General features: G+C 40.8%; 3 protein-coding genes across 17 annotated transcripts in view; 2 read left to right on the top strand and 1 right to left on the bottom strand.

The window, feature by feature from the left end:
- Positions 1-7,075, top strand: part of FRY (FRY microtubule binding protein) — a 401,426-nt gene extending 394,351 nt beyond the window's left edge. For all 9 annotated transcript variants that reach the window (XM_046664270.1, XM_046664266.1, XM_046664264.1 and 6 more), the window contains 3 exons: positions 1,125-1,235; positions 4,516-4,718; positions 5,615-7,075. In XM_046664270.1, the coding sequence (XP_046520226.1) occupies positions 1,125-1,235; positions 4,516-4,718; positions 5,615-5,873 (573 nt within the window). In that variant the 3' untranslated portion in view covers positions 5,874-7,075. The remainder of the gene's footprint in view (positions 1-1,124; positions 1,236-4,515; positions 4,719-5,614) is intronic.
- ZAR1L (zygote arrest 1 like) overlaps positions 1-22,908 on the bottom strand; it is a 29,507-nt gene extending 6,599 nt beyond the window's left edge. The window contains exons 1-4 of one of the 3 annotated variants that reach the window (XM_046664273.1): positions 20,460-22,908; positions 19,855-19,947; positions 17,541-17,615; positions 3,515-3,624 (exon numbers count right to left, since the gene is read on the bottom strand). In XM_046664273.1, the coding sequence (XP_046520229.1) occupies positions 3,532-3,624; positions 17,541-17,615; positions 19,855-19,947; positions 20,460-21,149 (951 nt within the window). In that variant the 5' untranslated portion in view covers positions 21,150-22,908 and the 3' untranslated portion in view covers positions 3,515-3,531. Of the gene's footprint in view, positions 1-3,514; positions 3,625-13,722; positions 13,979-17,540; positions 17,616-19,854; positions 19,948-20,459 lie in introns of those variants that run through there. The other 2 variants (XM_046664272.1, XM_046664275.1) reach the window with 2 other exon arrangements.
- A 158-nt stretch (positions 22,909-23,066) lies between these two features.
- The window catches only part of BRCA2 (BRCA2 DNA repair associated), a 64,623-nt gene continuing 61,313 nt past the window's right edge, over positions 23,067-26,376 (top strand). For all 5 annotated transcript variants that reach the window (XR_006889054.1, XM_046664259.1, XM_046664258.1 and 2 more), the window contains exons 1-3: positions 23,067-23,159; positions 23,876-23,981; positions 26,072-26,317. Coding sequence is in view for 4 of the 5 variants with exons in the window: in XM_046664259.1 (XP_046520215.1) it covers positions 23,915-23,981; positions 26,072-26,317 (313 nt within the window). In the remaining variant the exon portion in view is untranslated. The remainder of the gene's footprint in view (positions 23,160-23,875; positions 23,982-26,071; positions 26,318-26,376) is intronic.

Genomic DNA, 26,376 nt, shown 5'->3' with positions numbered 1-26,376 from the left:
ATTCTGCTCATTTCTCTCTTTAATCTGATTTGGGGGAACAATTTTAAGTCACCTCAGAAGCTCTCAATTCTGAGTTGAGATCTTTGTAGTCCATTAGTAAAAGAAAGGCCCCGTTTATCCTTACTTAATCACATTTGAAAACTGAACAGTGAAGTGTTTAGTTTAAGCCACATATTTAACCCACTGGTGACTGCTGAGCCATGAAATTCTATCTAGTGAAGACTGTTCCTTTCCTTTCACAGACTCCCTTCCACTACCTAAGAGCTAACCCATTCTTGGAATACCACGGGCAAAGTTTAGAGGCCATTATAAGCAGACACAGCTCAGAGAGTAGTGTGACCATTGGTGATGGAATTTGTCATGGTTTATTTTTCCCTCATAGTATACATAAGCCATATAATGAAAATATTTTAAATTCCAGAGGTATCTAGAGGGCTCAAGGGCCATTTTGTATGACTACTTTTTAATGTTCTTCCCACAGAAAGTTTTGAATGTTTTCATAATTTCTTTTTTTCGTAAGCACTTTTGGCCCCTTTTCCTCTAATTCAGCAAATATTTACTGAACACTGAGTAGAAGCGTCGTCGGCAAAAGTGATACAGCACCTTGGAGGATCATGTGGCTGCTCTGTTTACACAGACTTTAGGATGAGTGTCTGCACCTCAGGGCAGCCAGAATTGTCACGTGGAGTAATCTCCCAGGTGTCTGCCTAATTTATAAATTTAACATCCAGAATGACTTCCTGTCTTGCCTTTCAAATATACTTTTAATATAAAGAAATTGTTTTTAAAAACAATTTATAGCATATAAAAATTAAGACAACCACAGTTCTAATTTGTAGATATTTAACTGGAAAATGGAAATTTGGCAGTTTACTAAGTCCATTCATAGCTACTACTCCTCTCTAATTAGTCATTCTTCCAGGAGCGATTTTATTCTATATTATACTGTGAATTTCTCACTTATCTTTAGTGACTGGATTTTGTTGCTCTGCTTTATTTGGAATGATAACAGCTAGTTGTGTTTCCTTGATTTTAAAAAATGTGCTTGTCTCCATCAAGATTTCACTTGTTATACAAGAATAATCCTTAATAACTATTTCTTCCCGTGCAAATTCTCTCTTTAGCAATTGGAACTGTGTCAGAGATTATATAAGCTCCACTTCCAGCTGCTGCTGCTTTTTCAGTCCTACTGTAAGCTCATCGGCCAGGTGCACGAAGTCAGCTCCATGCCAGAGGTGAGCCCACACACCTCCCCATCCCCAAGTCCTGCCACAAAAGTCACTCCTTTCCTCCCCGCCCCCACCAGTTTATAACTGTTCAAGTGATTCTGTTCCCACATCATTATTTTGCTCAAGCACAAGTCTTAAATAATAGCATCTTGTATTTATTTCTGTGCTCACTGGCAATGCCAAGACTAGAATGACGCAAGTGATGTGCTTAGGCACACGATTTAAGGACGACCCTGAGAGTGAGTGCCTCCCTAAATGCTATGCCCAGGGGCCTCACTCGCTCCACCCTGATCCTGGCTCTATGTCTGGGCATCCTTATTTGAAAACGTTCCTTGTGTTATAGTTTTCCTTCTTTATCTTTTCAAACTTGCCCTTACACTGAGGTAAGAAATCTCTATATGATTTGATTTTCTTCAGCGTCCCTACCCTGCTTTACCATCAGATGCATTAATATTTTTAAATGTAAAAGATAAAATACCTTAAACATACTACTTCTGAGTGAGCCAAAATTTTTCTATCAGTGAAAAAATTTTACTGAAATGTAGTAAATGAAATAATGTTGCTGTGCCCTGGATATTACGGAAGCATGAAGGATGAATGCCTCGTTCATCTGGAGGCCAGGCGGTTGAAATAGGAAAGTTTTCTAGAGGAAATCACACCTGAGCTGATTCTTGAAGGATGAGCTGGAATTAGAGACATGAAGTCAGGGCTAAGGAGCAGAGTTCCAATAAGAAGAAACAGCATGGGCATAAACATGGTGGTAAGAAAGAGAAGGAAACTACAAGTACCAGCAATTTAGTATTGCTAGGATATAAAATGCAAACCAAAAGGGAGCAACGCAATCAGGCAGAAGAGGTAGTAAGGGGGACATCTTGGAAGATGCTGCTCCTGGGATTATGTGAGTTAGATTTTTATGGCAGGGATGTGGAGGGTGGATTTGATTACAACTAGACTGGAGACAGAGAAACCAGTTATGAGGCTGCTGAAACAGCTCAGATGAGAGATGCGCGTTTGACCTAGGACAGAAGTGCCAGGTACGGAGAAGAGGGAGTAAATGTGAGAGATACTTAGGACAAAAGGTCAGTGAAACCCATTGGGTGGGCAAGTGAAGGAGAGGGAGTCTCGAGGACAATGCTCAGGTTCCATCTTAGATGAAGTAGGTTACCAGCGATGCCACAGCTGAGACAGGGCTGTAAGAGGAGGACTGAGGCAATTGCACATCCAAACGGTCAAGCCTTCTGCCTACTAGTCAATGACTGAGTCTTGCCTACTAGACCATGCCCAGGTGTAACGACATCTTGCAGGAGGTTAAATGTGAGGATCTGAGGTCAGGGGAGAGGGTCTGGACTGAAGGCGCAGATGTGGTGGTCATTGAACAGCCAGGAGTCCATAAACGATCCCACTGCAAGCAGTAGGGTGAGGATGGAGCCCTGAAACCTGACGTCTGATGAGGGGCAGAGGAGGAGGAGACAGCGAATGACAACCACGTTACCATATTTATCCCTCAGTTTGGAAAAAAGGAAAACAACTGTATAATTTTTAAGTATACTTTCAAATGCCAATTTCAAGGAAGGCGTGAGTCAGACATCTTCGTTTATGAAGAGCTCTTCACAAACCAGTTTTCCTCTATAGAATTACAAATTATCAGATAAAAAAGAAGACAGTTGGGGGTCGGCCTGGTGGTGCAGTGGTGAAGCTCGCATGTTCCACTTCAGCAGCCCGGGATTTGCCGGTTCCAATCCCGGGTATGAACATGGCACCACTTGGCAAGCCATGCTGTGGCAGGCGTCCCACATATAAAGTAGAGGAAAACGGGCACGGATGTTAGCTTAGGGTCAGTCTTCCTCCGTGAAAAGAGGAGGATTGGCAGCAGATGTAAGGAAGACAGTTGATCCTGTTATTTGCAATGCTGTCAAGATAAACTTTACTCTTCTTACTCTTCTGACAAGTATTAACAGGGGTCCATCTTTGCTCAAAAAATGGAAGACATGCAAATGCAACTCATACATCATTTTCCATATTAAAAAAGCAATTCAAGTTTCACTTTAGAGTAAGTTATGTTACATACCGTGTGTGTATTATATACGTACGTGTATGTGTATATTATATATATATAATTTAAAACAGTGAATTTCTCCTTAATATTTTAAATCTAGGTAAGTTTTAAATACTATACACACAAGATTTAAAACTTACCTAGATTTAAAATAATTAAAGAGAAATTCACTTTCAAACTTAAAAATTATATACAAAAGATACTCTAATATCTTATTTAAAAGGATTACCTCAGTACGTTTTAAATCTAGTTTTGGAGTAGGTGGTTGTATTCAACCGGCATCCGTGTGAAGACAACTAGTCCTGGAGGGCTTCGGTTCTGTAGCACAGCTTGAGCAAGCTGGGAATGACGAAGAAAGGTGAAGACGTTGGGTAAACCAACTTTCCAAAGGAAACAGGCATTGTCGACTTGCATCACAAAAACCCTTTAAATTCAAGTCAGTTTTTTAAAACTGCTCTTGAAATCAAGTTGCAAAACAGTTGTCTCTCATAGTACATTTTGGGTGCACTAAGAGGTGACATAGGTTCTATCTTCTGATTTATTTTTTAACCACCTGGATCGTTTGGTTCCAATAATTTTGAAGGAAAATATCTTTTACCTCTGTAATATGAATACTAACATTACTTTGAGATTTTTCCTCCTCTTCCTTAAAAGTATGTCTTTAATCTTTTCCTATGGCATTGAAATAGTAAGAAAGCTTATTTTTCAAACAGGGTCCGTGTTCATGATTGTATTTGTTGAGTACTTACATGCCAAACTGTACTAAGCATTTTATACACATTGTCTCATTTTATCTTCAAAATAACCCTGCGAAGTGAGTAATATCTTCAGTCCCACAAATAAGAAAACAGATACATTAAAGTCTATTTGCTTGACAATGGCAACACAGTACACTGCAGAATTGGCATTTGAACCCAGATCTACCCAACTTCCAAGTCTGTTCTCTTGTGCGTTTTACGTCTGCATCCGCCCTTCTACCTAAATAGAAAACACTGTAAAGGAGGTCTTAAGTTTTTAGATAAGGAGAGCATCCCAGCTGTTGATAGTTATTCAATGCATACAACCCCACAGCCCCCTACACATACCATGTAGTACTGTTTCCATTTGTCCTGTTTTACCAAGATAGTAAGTTTGTGCTTAACCAGACCCATATAATCAAGTTTTTTTCCTTTTGGATGTAAAATCCAGTCTGCAACTAAATACAGTAAAAAAAAAATTTTTTTTAAACAGCTGCTAAATATGTCCAGGGAACTGAGTGACTTAAAGAAAAACCTGAAGGAGGCCACGGCAGCCATTGCAGCTGACCCTCTCTATATAGAGGGTGCGTGGTCGGAACCAACCTTCACGTCCACCGAAGCAGCCATCCAGTCCATGCTGGAGTGCTTGAAGAACAATGAACTTGGCAAGGCTTTACGGCAAATCAGGGAATGCAGGTAACTCTATTTCTTTCAGAGATGGGTGAAGGAAATGCACGCCTAATTGTTACTTTGTTGTGGCTGGGGACTAAATCACTACAGTGGCAACATCTAGATATTTTATGCACGGCCTCCTCAGATTTTTACTGTTACCGGGCCAGAAGCATCAGATTTCAGAATTTATACGTCTAAAGTATTGATGTTGGGGGGCTGGCCCCGTGGCTGAGTGGTTAAGTTCACGCGCTCCGCTGCAGGCGGCCCAGTGTTTCGTTAGCTCGAATCCTGGGCGCGGACATGGCACTGCTCATTAGACCACGCTGAGGCAGCGTCCCACATGCCACAACTAGAAGAACCCACAACGAAGAATACACAACTATGTACCGGGGGACTTTGGGGAGAAAAAGGAAAAAATAAAATCTTAAAAAAAATTAAAAAAAAAATAAAAAAATAAAGTATTGATGTTGGTTCTGGTCATGTGTCATCCCTAAAAATGTTGAAACACTTCAGAGTATACCCCAACACAATTTGAAAACTATTATTTGAATGTATCCTTTTTGGTTTTTTCCTCACTACATTTTGATAGTATATTCACAATCATTGGAACCAGAATGCTATAGCAAATAAGATAAATGTGTTAAGATTATCAGATTCCACTGTGATATTTTTATACTTTATTTTTACAAAACCAATAATATTCAGTATTCTAAAAGTTATTATGGTGATGTTTGGACAATTCTGAATATACTAAAAGCCATGGAATTGTGTACTTTAGGTGGATAAACTCTATGTGAGTTATATCTCAATAAAGCTGGGTTTAAAAAAAAAGTAATTGTTAGTATAAGACTAAGACTCATAATCTCTCAACATTGTGACCAATAGTGCCTCTAATCTATGCTGTTCTTTTTTGACTGCAGAAGTCTGTGGCCTAATGACATCTTTGGAAGCAGTTCTGATGATGAGGTCCAGACACTACTGAATATTTATTTCCGTCATCAAACTCTGGGACAAACGGGTACTTATGCATTGGTGGGGTCAAACCAGAGCCTGACCGAAATCTGCACCAAGTTGATGGAGCTGAACATGGAGATTCGGGACATGATTCGCAGGGCCCAGAGTTACCGAGTCCTCACTGCTTTTCTTCCAGACTCCAGTGTCTCTGGCACTAGTCTCTGACAGGAGCCTCCCATCCCCCATGGGTTCCCAACTGGGGGTGCTGCCATGCTGGGGTGACATCATTCAGTGTCTTCTCAGCCTTCGGAAGGCTTGGTCAGACTGTTCTCTCTCTCGTTACCTGTAGGACTTTTTCTCAAGAGGATGGCAGAACTTCCCAATGTGTAGCAATACTATAAGAACCAAGGTAGCATAGAACATTCTGGGACAGACTCCATCCGTCATGCTGTGTGGCACTAACGTGTTACCATTTTACTGAGCACCTGCAACTCACTACTGAAGAAGTGACTTCATTGCATACCAAAGCTGACTACACTGAACAATACCTTTCTTTCTAGAAACAATTTTAGATTGGCAAAAGTGCAATGTTTTCTTCACTAAAAAAATATTTTATATTCTAAAACTTGTACATTCTTTCCCTTTATTTTTCCTTTTTTGTTCTTTTCTTTTTTCTTTTTTTGGTGGGCTGAGGAAGGGGCAGGCAGAATGAAGCTGGCCACTGAAAACTGTAAGATGGTCAAAAGCTGACAGCCTGTATATGTGAAAAGGGAATTGTAAATGGACAATTTAATGTACACTGTAATTTGAATACAATTAACTGTATCTAAAAGGAGCTGCTATGAAGTACCTTTCTTATGTTGCTAGGCTACTGTTTCTGAAAGCCCCGGATCTCTCTGCAGGGGTCTGTGATTAGGGCCCTAGCACCAAAAATGGTCCAGATAGACCTTTTTTTAAGGCTCTTGGCTGCTTTTTACTAGAAGGTTGCTTTTATGAGCATATTTATACTACAGAAGGATGAGTGTTAATTTTAACCAATTTTGCCATTTTGTAGAAAAAAGGTAAAGACATTCGCATTATAAATTCCAAGTCTTTCTCACCTGTCACGCATGCGTATTTTAATATCCATTTGGATAGCCAGAAGTAGGATCATAAAGGTAAAATGAGTTGTCACTTTGTTTCTTAAGAAATGTCATATTTTATTTGTAATATATATGTACAAGGCCATTCTTAAGTTTTTTCCTTAAACTTAATGCTGTCAAGTGTTAGATGTGTGCATGTAAACCTGTTGCACATCAGAAACATATTCAAAGTTTAGCTATGTAACTTATTCACTCTGTAAATACATTTAAAGTTTTTGTGATGTAATCTTGGTTGATATTCTGTTCAGAACTGTTCCTTTAGACTAAAAAAAAAAAGACAAAATACATATTGACCATGGATTTTCTTTCTGGATAATGAAGATTTTTGCCTTTGACACACATTTACAGTTTTGCATGTGGGTTGCCACAGTGACAACCCCAAGGGGCACCATTCATATGTTCCATGAACAGCACCCATTGGGGTCGTGCAGCGCACTGACCCTGTGAAGCAGCAGGTATCTATAACCTCATTGGAAGTGGACACCAAACAAAGACTGTGACCTTCAATCAGCTCTCTGTAATCAATCAATCAGAGAAATCAGAGAAGAACGAGAGCTCTGACTAACCACAGCCTATCAGTCGGTTGTCATCCTTAAAATTTCAAAATAGACCATACTGAGCAGGAAGAAGTAGTAGGAGTTTTAATTCTGTCATGAACTCCCATCTAGTCTCCACCCCACTCAAAAAACAGGGACACAGAAACATGTAATCTAATTTCTGTTGTCTTCCTGCTCCTATTGACTTGACTAACAAATATAACTTGCTTTCCTAACATACAACAACTAAGTCATAAGCAGTAATTTTCTAGAAGTAGCCTGCAACAGGGAGTCTAACCCAGTTTTGGTTTCTTTTATGTTACCATGGATACAACTATTAACTGATTTTAATAACTTCCTGGATATTGCTGAAATAGAGGAAGTAGTGGGGTGTTTTCTCTTTTTTCTTAATTTTATTAAATAAAAAGATTTGTTAATGTGAAAGATTTCTTCTACTTTCCCTCTATTTCTTCACCTCCTCTCCCTTGAGTGGAGGTGGGAGAAACTGTGTAGGAGAAAGGCCCTTTAAAGCTGCAGCCCTACTCCAGCTGAGCCCAGCAATAGCTTCAGATCCACAGTCAAATCTCCTTGGGTATCACGTTGTGCCTCTGTTACTGAAGCATTAATTTTCACTTCCCCAGGGACACAGAGGAATGGAGAGGAGAGGAGTCGAAATATCCTCCCAAAGGAGAGGGTAGATACCTAACAATGCTTCCATGATAAGAGAAATGCCTCCTCGTTTCTCAGTGCTTTCTAGCACCAAAACATGATATGCTTTTTACTCACTGGCATAATAAAGCAATTCAGAGAGGTGCACTATAACTTAGACATAACTTGATGAAAATCATAGTCTCCAAATAGAGAGTTTTAGAAAAAGCCCCACACATTTCACAGGCATGTGAATGTCTTATTTCTACCAGTAGGTGAGAATGTTAAGAAAACGTGTTAGTGCAGCTGGCAAATAAAGATACTTGTAACCGTCAACATCACGCACGTGCACAAACATGCACAAAGTCAGGTCTAAAGGCTCTTCTGGTTCCAAATCCCAACAAACACTGATCTTTTCAGTGAAATGTAGAATTATAGAAATAAGGGTACGTCCGGGCTGCTTACACCTGCTTCCAAATATCTGCCTGAAGAACATAAATGTCGGTGTCCACAGGTGAATTTTTTGTATGTTAATTATAACTCAATGAAGCTGGGTTTTTTTTTTTATAAGTTTTTGATACACTTAGAATTAATATTTGAATACCCATCATGAACTGAGTTCTTTCCTTCACTCAACAAATAGTTATTGCTTTCCAACTCTGGCCTAGGCACTGTTTCAGAGGTACTGCAGTTATCAAAACAGATGACATCCCTGTTCTCAAGAAGCTTATGTTTAATGTGGGAAGATGTACTTGTCTATGCCAGGTGGTGTTGACTGCTATGCAGAACGACAAAACCAAGAGAGAGAGTAACTGGGGTGTGGTGCTATTTCAGAAAAGGGGTCAGAGAAGCCTTTGTAATAAGATGACATCTGAGCAGAGGTCTGAATGAAGTGAGGCTACAACATGGATATGTGGGGGAAAGAGCATTCCAGCAATGACAAAAACAAATGCAAAGATCCTGAAGCAGGAGCATGATCCCCTTGTTAAAGGAATAGCAAGGAAGCCAGTGACCGGAGTGAAAGGAGTGAAGAGGAGAGTGGTCAGAAAGGACGGGAGAAAGCATTATGGAGGCCAGGAAGGACTTGGTCCTTTACTGAGTGAAGTGGAAAGCCACTGGATGGGGGCAGAGCAGCTATATGCTTTGACCTGTTTTAAAAGGATCATTCTGTTTGGCATGCTGAAAAAGTTCTGGATATAGACAGTGATGATGGTTGCATAACATTGTGAATGTACTTAATGCATTGAATTGTGCACTTGAAAATGGTAAATTTCATGTTATATATATTTTACCACAATAAAAGTAAATTTTTTAAAAAGGATCACTCTGGCTGCTACATGCAGAATGGATTATAGAAGGGCAGAAGCAGGAAGACCAGTCAGAAGCTATTCCAACAGTGCAGCCAACGGATGACAACGGCTTGGGCCAGGGCAGTAGCAACAGAGGTGATCAGAAGTGGGCCTGATCTAGAAATAAATATTTCAGAAGTAGAGCTGACAGAACTTGATGATGACATGTGGAATGTGAGAGACTCCAAAGTTTGGCCCAAACAACTGCAAGAATGGAGTAGTCATTTATAGAGATGAGGAAGTGCACATTTGGGAGGTGGAAATCAAGATTTAATTTTCAGAGGTTACTTTGAGATGCCTAATTAGACATCCAAGACAAGATGGTGAGCAAATGGGTGGATATGTGAGTCTGTTGTTGAGAAGTCTGGACTAGAGAGACAGATAGTATTTAAAGCCCGAGTTAAAATTGGGATACTCACCTGTCTCTCCTGTAAGAATCAGGGTGTAGTGCAATGAGTTTGAAACCTTAGTTGCACATTAAATCATGTAAGGAACTTAAATCACCAGTACCCAGGTTCCACCCTCCAGAGATTGATTTCATTGGTTGGCAGTGTGCTCCAACTTCAGGGCTGTTTGAAGTTCCCTCAGGTGATTCTAATCGGCTGCCAAGATTGAAACACTTCCCTCAGGTAAATGCAGAGCAGGGTCCGCCAAATCAGTATTTGAATAACCATCCTACTTTGAAAGGCACTGAATTAGGAGAAACTCATTCTACAGCAAAGTGCTTTCTTAGACTAAGCACACTCCCAATCATTTTTCCATGTAGGCTGTTTGTGTAGCAATTCAACCCCAAATCTGTCATTGACTTGTTATTTGTTTTGTATTTGAGGTCACAGGAAGTAAGTAGCTAGAATTCACTGCAGTCCACTTACAGACCAGTTTCCTGGCAGATGCTTCCTTCTCTGTCACCATCTCCTCTAGCCCAGACCCTGCTTTTAGCAGCAAACTCTTGCTCTAACACTGTATACTAACTTCAGGTTCCAAGAACTTTAGCCACTTGCCACCAACTTCCAGGAGTTCCTGAGCCATGAGGTTGAGAAAACAACTCCTTGCTCCCCTCCCCTCCACTATTTCCAACCCTTCTCTCATTTTTATTTCGAGAAACCCAGAGATTCAGAAGTTCATGCCACGCAGCTGTACGAGCCATCCTCCTTCCTCAAGCCCATCTCCGTCACCACAGAAGTGGCTGTAAACCTTGGCTGCACAATAGAAGCATCCCATCTGGGAAGATTTTAAAATATTCTGAGGCTCAGGCCCCACCCAGATCCCTTAAATCAAACCCTGAGAGTAGGGTCCTGCCATGGTAATTTAGAAAGTTCCTCCTATGTTTCTAAGTTGCAGCTGTGGTTGAGAACTGCTGATCTAAAGCTGTCCTGCTCACACCCTCTATTCATTGAAAAGACTGTAGCTCATTGCTCACTGTCTTCTTCTTCACCCCAACTTCAGATACCATTTTCCAAGACTACAACATCCTTATGGATAACCCACACAAAATCTTTTTCCTCTCAGTTCTATCATTCTTACCTCCAGAGGGTCTTCACTCCTCTCCACTCCACCTGGGCCATCCAATTTCATGGCTATACATAACCATATCCATAGCAATAAGTGGACCAGCTCCAAAATCTCATCTTCAAGCATCCCACTCAGGGATCCTTCTGGTTCCTCTTATTCCAGCACCCGACCCCTTCTAACAATTCTTCCCCCATCATGAATAACAATCTGTAGACCTTGCTACTTTTTCCACTACCCATCACCTAACTTCACTCCTCTTCTGAACAACTTTAAATTCCTTGGATTCTAATCACTCCCTTGCTGACATTCACAAATATCTTACCCCTGTCTTACTCAATTAGTTAAACCTAAGATTGACCCTTTCCATGCCTGCACCAGAACTGCTTAAGTGTGACATTACTAGAACACAGCTGCAGTCAAGCATATCTCAAACAGCACCAAATCTCAGAATGAGGTCTCAATGCTCTCAGCAATCCTATGATACAATCAAGCATCCCTGATAATTTCGAATTCCCAATACCTGAGACAATTATTTCATACCTTGCTCTCCCTCCTCAGCTTTCCAACCCTTTCCCTTCCTACCCAGCTCAGCTGATGACTGCTTCACTGAACAAAACAAATCCGACGGTCTTATCCTCACCCCTTAATCTATAAACCTCTTTAGCCCCACATTTTAGGTGTTCCATCCTTTAACAATAAAGGGACTATCACTGCTCCCATTCAGGCCTAATCACACCACTTGTGTTCTGTACCCCATCTCCTCTCACTTTTCAAGGGCTTTGCTCCTGTGGGCTTGTCCTCTCCCTGCTGTACCATCAACTTCTCTCTAGTGAATTATTCCCATTCATATACAGACTTACTCAGTACCTCCCTTTTCCCCAAATGCCCTTCCAGCTATCACCAATTTCTCTGCTTTTTAACAGCAAGACTTCTAGAAAGTATTATCTCTATTCGCTGTCTTGACTTTATTAACTCTGGCTTCCATCCCCACCATTCCACTGAAACTTCTCAAGATCACCAGTCACCTTCATGTTACCAAATCCCAGGGACATGTCTATCTTCATCTTTCTCACTCACCACAGGATTTGACTCAGTTGATCACTCCCTTCTTCTCAAAACAGTGTTTTATTTTCACTTTCATGACACCATCCTCATCCTATCCCTCTTGACCTTTTTTATCTAACCTCTAACTTCTTGCCACCCAAAGTGTGGTCTAGGGGACCAGTGGCATTGATAGCACCTAGGAGCTTATTAGATTTGCAAAGTTTCAGGCCCCAGATGTACTGGATCAGAATCTCCAATTAACAAGAGCACCAGATAACTTCTGGGACATTAAAGTTTTAGAATCATTACTCTAAATGTGGGTATGCCCCAAGGCACCGCACTGTGCTCCCCTCCTAGGTGATCCCATCCAGGTCCACAGCTTTAAATCCTATATATTTTTTATCTCCAAATATTTTTTCTCTCTCTAGCTCCAACCTCCCTCCTAAGTTCCATTCATATACTCAATAGCCTACATGACATGTCCATTGGGATGTCTAATATTCCAAATTTATATGTGGAAAACAGAGGCCCTCCCCCATCTCACCTCACAGCCGCACCAAAATAAGAATAGCTGTTTATTGAACCCTCACAATGTTACACGTATGATCCTAAGTGCTTAACATGTATCAGCTCTTTTAGTCCTCACACCACCTCCAAGAGACAGATATTATTATTATCTGCATTTTACAGAAGAATAATTGAGACAGAGTAAGTAACTTGCCCACAATCATATATCTAAGTACTATACCTAGGATTTGAAGTTAGGTGAGCTGACTCCAGAACGTGCTTCTGTTGTATCTCTCAATTCCATCCACCCCATAGCTCAAAGCAGAAATCTGAGGGCCATCATTTATTTCCCTATCATACACTTCCAATCCTGTACATTTTCAAACATTATTATGAATCAATGTACTTCTCTCCATCTCCATGGCCACTACCCTTGTCCAAGCCATCATTCTGTTTGTGTGGTCCTCAAGCTCCTAACTGGTCTCCCTCCTTCCACTCTAACTGGTCTTCCCTCACAGCAATGAGTTTTTTAAAGTAAGAATCTGATGTCACTGCCTTGTTGAAACTCTTTCATGGGCTTCCGTACACTTGACTATGACCAAAGAATCTTTTGTGACCTGAGCCCAGTATTCCCCAGCCTATGCTGCACATTAGCCTCAAGGGCTCCTATTCCGGGGACATGCCAAGTACATGTCCCACCCCCTCAGGGACTTTGATCTTGCTGTTCTCTTGGATCAAAATCATCTTCTCTTCTCTCAGCTCCCTCAGCCTGCAGATTTCAATCCTTAGGTCGCCTCTTCCCAACTACCATATCTGAAAGGGTCACTCTGTCATAGCACTCTGTTTCCTTCATATCGCTTACGACATTTGAACCTGAGAAAAAATGTAAATGTAGTAGTTAAAGCCAGGGAGCAAGTCCTAGTCCACCTGGGTTCAAATCCTGGCTCTATCCTATGACCTCTCTGTGGCTCCCTCTCCTCATCTATGAAGAAGAAGTATAATAGTTCCTACTTAGTATGGCTGCTGTGATGAGTTCCAACAATGCCCAGCACACACTAAGTGCTGTTGAAGCATTTGCTATAATTACTATCTATACTTGAAGGAAAGGACCTTACCCTTTGATTGTCTCTATATTCCCAGTGCTTAGAACACCCAGCTTATAAAAGTTTGTCAAATGACTGACTATTGTTCCCCTTCATATTAGTGATAGTATCTACCATTTCTCAATGCTATATTGACGTTTTTACCCTGAGACCACAATTAATGTACCTTCATGGTCTATTTTACATGCATTTATTTTATTCACATTGTACAATTGTTATACAACCTACAAAAAGTACAAAAGCCTAATACATTTTCCAGTACCAGGTCAGAGCTAAGTTGCAAAAAGGAACAGTACAGCAAGTTACAAGATAAGTTCAGGTGTCCTGTACAAGTCATACTGCCTGTCACACCATGTATTTAAAGCTGTAAATATTGCCACAGGAGAATCTCTTGTCTTTGCAGCGGCCACACAGTTCCTGTCGATGAGGTCTCCTTAGATCAATGTGTCTTTTCTTTTGAGGACAGGAACAACGAGACTTTGAACAGGTCTTTAGAAAACAAGGAACAGTGTGGACACTAAATGATCAAATTAGTGTTTCAAATGTAATCCTCAAATCAGAATACTTCTCCCCACCACCCCATCTCTGATATTCTCATTCTCCTTTGCATCCTATGAAAGTCCAAGACCAAGAGGTACAAAACCCACTCCTGGTTCCATTAATGCCATGGATTTTTCTAAATGAGTGATCAAAGATGATGTTTAAGAGAATACTGCTAAGCCAATCAAGAAGATATAATGTAAGAGAAAAGTTTTAAAAGTTCAAGTTTGGTAGAGTGTCTTCCCTATGTAGTTTCTACATTTGTAGCCAGGTGGGGGTAAGGTTCAGTGAGCGAATATTAAGTGATTTGATTATCTAGACTGGAACATTTAAAAGCAGTAGGGCAGTGACTCTCAACCAGTGGTATTTTACCCACCAGCAGACATTTGACAATGTCCAGAGATATTTTTGGCTGTCACAACTAGGAGGGAGGGGTGTTCTAGAGGAAGCTAAATTTTCTTTTCTTTCCGGAAATGCCTAATCCTTACTAGAATTTAAAGTGTTCTTAACCAATAGCCCATTCTGTCTTCTGATAAATAAAAATCATATCCCATGGAGACTGGTATACTGCCCTGGTCAACCATCGCAACCTTGCTAATCTTTGAAATTGACAGTCACTGCTCTGTTTTCTGCATTTGTCCATAGCCAAACAGAATAAGTCAACCTTTACTGTTCATATTGTGAAAATAGGGATTTTTACTTTCCAAATGAGTCTTAAATATGACTTATCAAATGTTTTACTACATTTACATCTTTTACTCTTCCATTGATGAGTATGCATTCTTACGAGAAAATTCTAATAGCTAGTATTTACATGGTGTTTACTATGTGCATTGTTCTAATACTTTATATAGATTTCATTTAATCCTCACAATACCCTTATAAAGGAAGAAAAGGCTCAATTAAAAAAAAAAATCAAGATTTACTATAAAGGTATATTTCTGTTTCTGGCAATGGTGGCTTAGGTGGTTTTGACTAAGCCTTCTGCTTAGGATAACTAGAAAATTTGAGCTAAAAAAAATAATACTTTAAAAAGAAGAACTATCTGAAGGCACTGGAGAATTAGCAAAGAATTAGAGAAGGAAATTCAGAAACGGAAGTGAGCCTGACACTTGGGAGGTATCTCTAAAGGTATCTGCCAATTCTGGAAGAGGTGAAAGACATTACCAAGCTGAAAATGAGTTTAACAAGTGATGAGGCTGAGGAATAATCTTAAATATGCCAAAATGGAAGAGCCCTGGTAAACAGTTCAGGTTTTGTGTTGAGACCCTTCAAGGCTATACCTTAAAAATAAGGATGGACCAAAAATTGACAGCCTTCACAGATGCTGAAGCCCAGCTTCAAAACAGCCTAACTTTGAATGGAAAATAATGATCTGAAACTGGCAGTGTCCCCATCTGCCCACCAGAAGCAAACAAATCTTCTGAAGATACTATCCCAGGCCTCAAATTACCACAATAATTTTCCATAGACAATATCTAGCACTCAATTAAAAATAATCAGGTATACGAGGAGACAGAATAATATACTTGAAAACCAAGGAAAATGAAGAGGATTGCAACAGAACCATAGTGGATTAAGTTAATGGAGTTCTCTGATACAGATTTTAAGATAATTATGCTTAATATGTTCAAAGAAATAAGACTAGTACTTCCAGCAGAAAAGTAGAAGTCATTTTTTTTAAAAAGACAAAAAGTCTAGTACTGAAAAACACAATAACTGAAATCAATAACTCAATGGATGAGTTTAATAGTAGATTGGAAAGAGCTGAGGGAAGAATTAGAGAAACGAAACCTAGTTTAGTAGATGATATCCAAACTGAAGGAAGGAGAGACAAAAGCATAGGAAATATAGAAAAGAGCATAAAAGGCATAAGGGATATGGTCTAACATGAATAATTAGAAGGAAAAAAGAATGAGGCAGAAGTAATATTTTAAAAGATAATGGCTGATAATTTGATAATTTTCCAAAAGTGATACAAATCTGCAAGCTACAGATTCAAGAAACTCTTATGAATCCCAGACAGGATAAATACAAAGAAACCACAATTAGGCATTTTCTTGTAAAACTGCTGAAAACCCAAAGCAGAGAGAAAAATCTTAAAAGCAAGCAGATTTAAGAAGAGGAGAAAGCATAAGAGTTACTTCAAAGGAGATGCAATAGGACTAAATAGCCAACTTCACAGAAACAGTGAAGTTCAAATACTTAAACGGAAGAAAGAAAACTACTGCCAACCTAAAAATTCTATACCCAGCAAAAAACATCCTTTAAAAAGCTATCTAGACAAAACAATGTGTCATCTGAACTATAGGAAAGGTTAAAATGTGTTCTTCAAGTGAAAAGAAAGTGGTCCTAGATAAAGGACCTAAGGGCAGCATAAAAAATAAATATGTAGCTACAGCTAAAGGAATAATGACTATATAAAATAATATAGTGTGAAGTTTAAAATTAATATATACACAACAGCAGCATATACATTAGGATGAAGTGATAAAGAGTCAGAATGTTCTGATGTCATTGCATTGTCAAGGAGAGGTAAGACGAACAATTTATGTACACTTTTATGAGTCAAAGAACCATGCTGTAATCTCTAGGGTAACCACCAGAAGAACATTAAAGAATGAATAACTACCAAGACAACATAGGGAGGAATAATAAAAATATATGTGTATTCAGTTGAACACAAGAAAAAAGAAAACTGAGTATAAGAAAATAGTAGAAAAATATATCTAAATCCAATTAATTATATTAAACATAAACAGACTAAACGAGAACGTCCGACTAGAAAATCTAAGGATAAATCATTCATAAACTATTAAAACTAGTTTTAAAAATATCATTTATTTCTAAGTAGTATAAAAAAGAACAAATGTTTCTAACTAAATGAAGAATTTACATTTTTTTAAACAACCTCTTGATTATGAAAATCAGCTATGTCACACTTTTCTGAAAAGCTTAAAAAGAGGTCTCCTGAAAACTGTTTTAGATAAGATCTTACCTAATTCTGTGACTTTCTAGACACTGGAAACACGGTGGAATCTGATCACAGTTCTAACACCTACTACCTGTCCAACCTTGAGCAAGTTATTTTCTTATGGGACTTTAGCTTTCTGGTCTGTAACAAGGGGATAACACCCACCTCAAAGGTTCGATTACAAGAGAGAAGGCATTGAGAGCACTTAGCCCAAAGTTTGGCACACAGTAAAAGCATAACAAAGGTCACCTATTAAATTACTACATCTGAACTATACACAGAGTGTTGGAAGAAAAACACACATACCCCATACATAAACACACCAAATAAGGCATCTTACAAGAGTAAATCTCCCGCCATATAAAGAACTAGAATTTATGCTTTTTTCCTAAAACATTATAAAAATTCAAACGTATAGAAAACCTAAAACTCCTATACAAATACCCAATTCTATCAAATCCTAACATTTTGCCACAGAAGCTTCATATTTAAGAATGGAAACATTATAGACACAATGGAAGTGTACTATACGCTTACCTGACATTGGATTGCTTCTACTCGATAAGGGTTAAAACTCTTTTGGCATTTGCAACAGAGTTGTTTGAAATAAACCTAAAGAGAAAATAGTCTTTTTTTATACAAGCTTATATGTACCATGGTCCCCCACTTAATTTAAGTAACCCATTCCCTTACCTTGTACCTTGCTTTTGCCCAATATCTACTGTGAGGTCTTAAGCTACTCTAGTGCTCTCAGTCACTTTTTCTTACTCTTTGAACCTCATTTTCCTTACCTGTAAAATCAAGATACTATTTACTTTTTCTATAATATAATTCTGACAACTACCCAATAATGTAGCTAGCCCTGGTAGTCTACTGGTTAAGATTTGGTGCTTTCACCACGGCAGCCCGGGTTTATTTCCTGGTCAGGGAACCACACCACCCATCTATTGGTTGTCATACTGTGGCGGCTGCGTGTTGCTGTGATGCTGAAAGCTATGCCACCAGTATTTCAAATACCAGCAGGGTCATCCATGATGGACAGGTTTCAGTGGAGCATCCAAACTAAGACAGAGTAGGAAGAAGGACCTGGCCAAGCACTTCCAAAAAAATTGGCTACGAAAACCCAGTGAACAGCAATGAAGCACTGTCTGATACAGCGCCAGAAGGTGGGAGGAGAGCGCAAAAAAAAATCCCCTCCCCCCCAAAAACCAAAACCGGGCTGGGTTCCCCTCTACTGTAGACATGGTCGCAACTCTACTGCACTAACAATAACAAATCCAATAATTTACATAAAGTACCACAGTAAAAGTCTTCAATGGGAAGCAGCTATTTATAATTTTACTTATTGTATGGGCCCAATCCTTCTCCTTTTGTCCCAGTCTATTAGCTCCTACTTTTTCATTTTTTTTAGTATTTCCCCACTTGAACTTTATTTTTAATTTTTTTTCCTACTTTTTCTCCCCAAGTCTGCCCACTACATAGCTGTATATTTTAGTTGTGGGTTCTCCTAGTTGTGGAATGTGGGACACCACCTCAGCACAGCCTGACAAGCGATGCCATGTCCGCACCCAGGATCCGAACCAGCGAAACGCTGGGCCGCCAAAGCAGAGTGCACGAACTTAACCACTCGGCCACGGGGCCGGCCCCCACACTCGAACTTTAAATTACTTGTAGTTACCAACTAGTCCACACGGTTTCTATGCTTTGCGTAGTTTCTTCTGTACATTTCTTCCTGCCTTACTTGGTGAACTCTCCTATTTATCCTTTGAAATCCTGCTTGGACATCATGATGCCTTCCCCCCAACAGGGTTAATCATCCCCCTCCCGTGTTATTTCTGTACCACTTTCATGCCACGGGTGCCACTGTATATATCACCAAATTGCATTTTATCTGCTTCACTCCTATCAGAATAAATTTCTTGAGGGTGAGTTCTATGCCTTCTTTGTATCCTACTATCTTGGAGCATTTGAATTAAACCCATTGTTTTTCTTCTGGCAAGAGAAAGAAAGTGATGTTAGTTTAGTTTAAAAATCTATTCGCCTCCAGGGTCTAGAAAATGGCTAGTGTGAAAAGTCGAGTTTTCATTCAGGTCTTAGCTTGCCTCTTACCCTCTCCCTCTTCAGTCCCTTAGCGAGAAAGGCAGTATCTAAAATGCAACAGCACAGGGGACTCAAACACGAATGCTTGTAGGAGTTAATGAAATAGACCAGATTAGAGTGTTGCAAAGTGAAGTGCACATGTCCCCAGATAGGAGACAGAAGCTGCTCCGCCCCAGCCAACTGTTCTTACACTGAGAGAAGAGTCCATACTGACCAGAGTCTGATCGTTCAGGAAACTCCGGAAATGGAGAATGTGAAAGCTTGCCCAGCCTTGAATTGGTGACAACTAACTCAAGTGGGGGAAAAACTGCTTAGCCTAAAGGTCTCTCACAGGCTAACCTTTACAATAAATTATTTCTCTCATTGCCCCACCTTGTGGACACACAGCAGAAATTTCCTAGAGCTAAGGCCCAAACCTGCTCAAAATATGCAAACTAAAAAAATTACAGAAAGTCCCAACAAACACAAGAACAAGAGTTCATCTAAATGACCCGACAATTTGTCCAACAGAACTGCCAAACCAAGTATAACACCAGAATATGGTTCAGGAGCCTCAAGAGTTCAAATGGACAGTCCAATTCAGTTCAATTCAAACATTTACTTAGCCCCTATTATGTGCCTGGCACTGAGGATGCCAGGATGAATGGGACACTGTCAGGGTCATGCTCCTCCATTAGGAAATATATTCTTCCTCCACTTAACATATGTGGCCGCCCCATCCTCCTCCCATGTCCCACTCACTTTTACTTACTTTATTAGTTCCAGAAATGCACCATACATAAGCACTCTCCCATCTCGTCTTACAATCTTTACAGTGAAAATAGCCATATTTTGGTTCCAAAAACTGAAAATAAGGGGGAAAAGTGTTTTACTATCTTGGAAAAAAAAGCCAGATCCTTCTTTCCCTGTGGCTTTGTATAAGAAAAAACAAAAAGCCTCCTTAACCTCATTCACAGCTATTCTCAAGGTTACTACATTAATTTAGCATCTCATCTGACAAGGATTACTCTGAGATTCTTCCAATCCATTTTCCACACTGCCACCAGCACAATCTGCCCCCCCCCAAAAAATCTGATCACATATTCCACAGACTTGAAACCCTTCTGTCTCCTCATTCCCCAGAGCAATGGTTGCCAGATTTTGGGTTTTCACATGCTCAAAGTTAGCACCCTATTTTACCAAAAAGTTGCAAAACATATAGCCCATGTAAAACACTACATGTTTTCAGAACCTCCTCGCCTTCATCAAAGAAAGAGAAGAAGCCACAGAAGATTTTGCTCTTATTGCCCTAGAAATGGAAAAGAGGAAAGAGGATGGGGCTAGCAGAGCACGGAGGAGAGAGAAGAGAAAATTCACCTGGAAGTTGGGTTTCCTGAGTGGATCAGCAGCGTCTCCCTGTGCCTGTTTGTTCTGTCTTTCCCGAGGACTTGAGGTATCTGCTGGTCCCAATTCATCATGCTGCAGGAGTTCCTCCTGCTTGTCCTCTTCTGACCCTGGCGTTGGTGGTGGCTGCTGCTGGTGGCTGGCCTCTGCAGGACTGGAAAGCGCCTTCCTCTCTTCATTTTCCCCATCCTTTCGCAGCCCAATCAAGCCCCTGTGGCCAATCACAGGCGTATAGACTCCCCAGGCTGGCAGGGGTGTCTTGCGACCTGTCCTGCCCCAAGGGGAGCAGCTGCGCAAGGTGCGAGGCCCCAGCGAGCACTGCACTGACTTGTCCACACGCGGGCTCACCTGCACGCCTACCTCCCTGGTGTTGGCCTTGCACAGCCGCAGGCGCAGACTGGGGTTCATCTGGGAGAGAATGGCCTTAAGCTGCGCCCTCTTGTAAGGGTCCATGCAGTAGTCCAAGGTATTTGCAGGCACCAGCAGCCCTGGCCTGGCCAGGAAAGTCGGGGGTCCAGCGTTCTGCCTCCAGTTGGACTGTTTGTGCTCAGAGTGTCCAGGCTGGCCCAGAGGTAGTGTGTTCCCATAGCCCTGGTACAAGCCATAGGGAACGCGGACAAATCGCTCCATCCGCTCACCTGGCGCCCAGGCACAGCGTAACATCCTGGTGCAGTTCGTTTGTGTCCTTGTTTTGCCTTCACCTTCATCCACCCCTTCTTTCTCCTAATCAAGTTGGTCAAGGTCCATCCCTAGCTCTCCATTTATTTCCGATTCTGATGGGAGCTGCTGCCTATTAACCTAATTGAAGGAGGGCAGGAGATCTACCTACCTACAGGGGTCTAACTGCCACCTGATTCCTAATTGCTCTTCCCTGTCTCTTCAATCCACTGTTCCTGAAACTTTTTTCAAAGCTGTTTTTCATTTGAGTTCTGATTCACACACTTGCTTTAATTAGCAATTCATTCATTTATTCCCTAAGTAACTTACCATTTTAGAGATCCTGTTTTAAAGCACATAGTAAGTCTAATACAAGTAGTAAATTATTTGAACAGTCACAATAGAAGAGTATAAGGAAGAAAGTATATTATGACAGAACTGATCAATATAAAGATCCTGATACCAAAGGAACAAGGAGCATAAAGTTTGGGGCGATGGGGCTGGTGTATATAGCGGGAGAAAATACATTTCAGAGGGTTGTATGACGTGCCAACAGTTCTGATTAGTCTACTCCTAGTGAGGACCTCCCCAGTAAAACAGGGGAATAAAGCAAATTGTTTTGATCTAGAAACTAAATGCAGATTTAATCACAGAATAGTTAAGTATCTGAAGTCAAACGGACTTGAGTTGAAACCTGGGCCTAGTTACCAGGCAAGTTACTTAACTAGGTGACTCAATTTCCCCGTCTGACAATACTATCCAATTTATAGGATTAATTTATGTTTAACATGATATTGCTTGTGCAGCACAAAGCAGAGTAACTCACAAATGTTCAGTAATGCGTAGCTCTGGTTTGATGGGGATCACAGGTCTGTGTTCCTGTTACTTAGACCTAAATGAGCATAAGCTTTGCTGTCTATGTGTATTGGTAAGGCTTCTTGATGATCAAACTAAAACGCCACCTAAAGAACCAAGTAGAGCCCAACTTTTTTTTCTAATGCAAGGTTGCTTCTGCTGTTCACTCAAGAGCCCTCCAGAAGCAACAAGGCCCATGAGCAGCTCTCGCCCCCAGATTCCTGTGGAAGGTTTTCTAGGTCATACAACAAACCTGAATTAAGCCTTGTGCTAGGCATGTCACAGACCCCGTGAATGATGACAGACTTCTCCCAGGACAGTTTGGAGGGGGAGACAGACTCTAAACAGGGTGATGGGTACCCTAAGCATGTAAAGGACACTACGGAAGCCCGCAGAGGGCAGTACCTAACGCTGCAGGAGAGAGGTAAGGTGGGTTTCACAATTTTTCAAGCGGGGAAACAGGCTCTGAGGTCTTGAAAACCTGCTACCTAAGGGCAACACGCAGGCTAGAACTAAGGTGCTCAGGCTTCAACTCTCAGCCCCTTCCTCTCTACAGCGGGCACGAGGCGAGAAGCGAGTCGTCGACAACCACGGCCCGCCCTGGGGTTTTCTAAGATCGGCCCACTTTGGGGGGACGCCCGCTCTAACGACGGAACGAAGGCTTTTCAAAGACCCCAGGTCGTGCCCGAGGGCAGCCACCCACAGGCGAGATGGAGCGGAAAGAAAGGGAAGGAATCGGGGAGGATTCACAGGGCGCCGTCCTTCCAAACTGCGCGGCCTGATACTCTGAAGGCTCGGGGAGATGACAACAAGCACCACAGCTCCGTCTTCATGCAGTTCCACAGCGACTGCTACGCACTGATACAAACACCGGACTTTCGCCAAACGGGGACATCTCGGGCGGCCCCTGACTTCCGGGCGGCGCGCACGCTGCGTGCCGCGTCACGGCGCCTTCGCGTGACGTGCTGAGAGAGCGGGCTTTTGGCGCGAGCGCCTGAAAGAAGGTCAGCGGAGGCGGAGCTGCTGGGGCTCCCTGACTGGGGTGTTGTGTGGCACGGTGGTCGCCGCCGACAGAAGCGTGAGGGGTCGGCTTTCTGGTCTGAGCGCCGGCGTGGTGTCCGTCAGCCTCCTCTGGCCCGAAGAGCTGCAGCTCTGGAGGCGGTTAGTGTCGGCCGGGGTGGAGGCGGGCCTGGCGTCCGCGGTCTCGGGCGGCGGGCGAGCGCCTCTCTGCCCGGGGTGGGCGCCGCGGCTCCAGCCTCGGTGGTCCCGCCGGCCCCGCGCCCCCGGGGAGGCTGGCCGGGCGCCTGGGGCTGCAGGTCGGCTTCTCGGCGCTGCAGGCTCGAGCCCCGCCCCTTGGCCCCCAGCCGCCCCTCAGGGTGGGCCTCCCAGCTGTCCCAATCTGAAACTTCCTTCATTGGAAGCACGATCAAGTTACTTTAACGGGATAGTGCTGTTTGGGGAAATGTTTAGCAGCTTCCAGCGCACTGTGTCTGCCCCAGGTCATTGCTGGACTAGGGAGAGTTACTGATTTGGAGTTGTCAGACGGTGTCTATCTGCGCAGGAGCCCTCGCCGACTGCGCGCCACCAGCCACAGGTGACTAGTTAGCTTCATTAAAATTAACTGAGATTAAAAATTATATCTTGAGTCGCACTTGCCACATTTCCAGTGCTTAATGTGGCTCGTGGCTACTGTATGGGACCGCACAAATACAGAATGCTGCCATCGTCGCAGTGAGTTCCATTATTGTCCCAAAAGGTGCGCCGAGGGAGGTAAACATTGTGACTTTAGGCAAGTTTACCCGCCTCTGATTTTACCTCAGAGTCGCTTACGGGGGATTGCGTCCCTGCAAAATGCATTTTGGTATTTTCTTTTGCAGATTCTTTTACCAAGTGTTGGAGTAATCTTCTAAATAAAAATGCCTATTGGATGCAAAGAGAGGCCATCTTTTTTTGACATTTTTAAGACACGATGCAGCAAAGCAGGTATCGACATTTTATATGAATTGATCTATTACACTGAGAAAATGTTTTCAGAAAAATGTAAATATGCGTGCTTGCTGAAAAGAAGCCAGTACTTGACATTTTTGTTTGCAGTATGAAGTCTTGTCTATGGAGACATAAATCCAGTTAAGAAAATGATCATTTACAGTTAACCAAGTGATAAGTATAAAACCGTGGTGGATAAAGAGAAGACTGGCTCCTTGATTAGCAGTAGGTAGAATTGTTTTCAAAGCATAGAACTTCTAGCGAACCAGAAGCGTTGGTAATGTTACTTTATAACACAAGTTGTCAAACTTTTGGACTCAGTAACTCCTTACGTTCTTAAAAATGAGAGTCTCAAAGGTTACCATATTAGAAATTAAAACTAAAAACTTTAAAAAATATTATTGCAATTAAAAATAACAATAAACCCATTTCATATTAACATGAATAACATTTTTATGAAAAATAACTACATTTTAAAAAATAGAAGAATGGCATTTTATATTTTTGCTATTCTCTTTAATATCTGGCTTAATAGAAGATAGCTTGATTCTCATAACTGTTTCTACATTTAATCTCTTGGAGTTTGTTGTTTGGTAGCAGTATCTGAAGAAAAGCCAGCCTCACAAAGGAGTATTTTAATAATCTTCAGTTAACTGTGGGTATTTTTCTTTGATACTACACCAAAATTACCACTTAAGACAAGCGGTAGTTTCTTAAAAGTTGTAATGTGGGATCTGAAACCATATAATGAACTTTTCATACTCCTGTTACATTAAATTCTTAGTCTTTCTTGCACTTTGAATAAGTCTTTCATCCGTGTTGTGGCATCACGCATTGATTATTTGGAAAATATGGGTGTTCTGAATTACATAGATATTCCATGTATTAACGCGTTGCATTAAACAATATAAAAGATCACATTTGTTAATTCATTGATTTCATCAGGAAAATCTTTTAAGATTGGGAAGATGTCAAGCTCACAGATGCTGGTAAAGTTTAGCAAAATTCTAATTCTCGTTTGAAAGCTCACATTTTATTGTTGGCAACAAATGTTTTCCCTGCAGTAACATGCTCACTCCATTTTCGAGAAAATGTCTACCAAACCACCCAACTCAAGATGACTTAGTTTGTCAATCACTCTTTCTAGTAAAAATGGCTTTCCATGAAAAAAGTGCTAATTCAGTTCACAACTCATCATGAGTGCTTTTATAGACAACTGTTGTACTTAAATATGCAGAAATGCTTTATGCAGGTTTACCATTTTGTCACAGAATATTAAAAAGATGTGCTCAAAGGTTGGACTTTAATAAATTAGTTTTTACAGCTTCATTAAGGACATTTTCAGTTAAACTGCCTTTTTGCTTTTTTTTTTTTTTTTGCAAGTGTGGGGTGATGAAGAATACAATGACTACTAGTATAGTTTGTTGCCACTTCCTTGACTCATACAAAGGTGTCGGTTTTGCCCGCCAGTGGTACAAATGTAAACATTGTGAAAAAGGCACATGATGCCTTAGTATTATGAAAATAATTTTGAGCTATGGACCTCCTGAAAGGGTCTTGGAGACCTTCCGCCAAAATGGTCCACAGACCACACTTTGAAAACCATTACTTTAAGGGTAGATAGATCATAGTAGAAATTTTGTCATTTCTCTTCAACAAAGAATCTTTTTTTTCCATTTTATTTGTGAACCTACATGTTCCTTGTACCTATAGATTTGTTAGATTGACTTATGTAGGCTTTATAATTATTTGAATTGTATCTGTGGAATACATTCTTACTATGAGTGATTTTTGTTTCTGAATCGTGTATATAAGAGAAAGAAAACTTCAGAAGAGCTAATATGGCTAAGTGCTATCTCCTTGTAACTTTTGTGAACTGTTGTTATACCTATACCTTCATAAGAGAACAGATTAATGGTCTTGTTTAATTAATATGTTTTAACAAAAGTAATCAACAGTCAAAATCTCAAGCATCCTTTTCTTTGTTATTATTATTTTTACTGGTTCATGAATTTTTCTGTGTCACTGATTAAACCAAGGTGGGATTTTTATTTACTTTTTTTTTTTTTTTTTTTTTTTTTTTACAGATTTAGGACCAATAAGTCTTAATTGGTTTGAAGAACTTTCTTCAGAAGCTCCACCCTATAATTCTGAACCTGCAGAAGAATCTGAATATAAAATCAACAGTTATGAACCAAACCTATTTAAAACACCACAAAGGAAACCTTATCATCACTTGGCTTCAACTCCAATAATATTCAAAGAGCAAAGTCTAACTCTGCCACTGTATCAGTCTCCTTTAAAAGAATCAGATAAATACAGATTAGATTTAGGTAAGTAATATGATGTGACAGATTAAAGAAAAACATGAGCTAGGAATTGAGACAAACCT

This window comes from Equus quagga, chromosome 6 (assembly GCF_021613505.1).
Source record: "Equus quagga isolate Etosha38 chromosome 6, UCLA_HA_Equagga_1.0, whole genome shotgun sequence".
Taxonomy (NCBI): domain Eukaryota; kingdom Metazoa; phylum Chordata; class Mammalia; order Perissodactyla; family Equidae; genus Equus; species Equus quagga.
The sequence above is the reverse complement of the archived record's forward strand: the minus strand, read 5'-3'. Positions and strand labels throughout refer to the sequence as shown.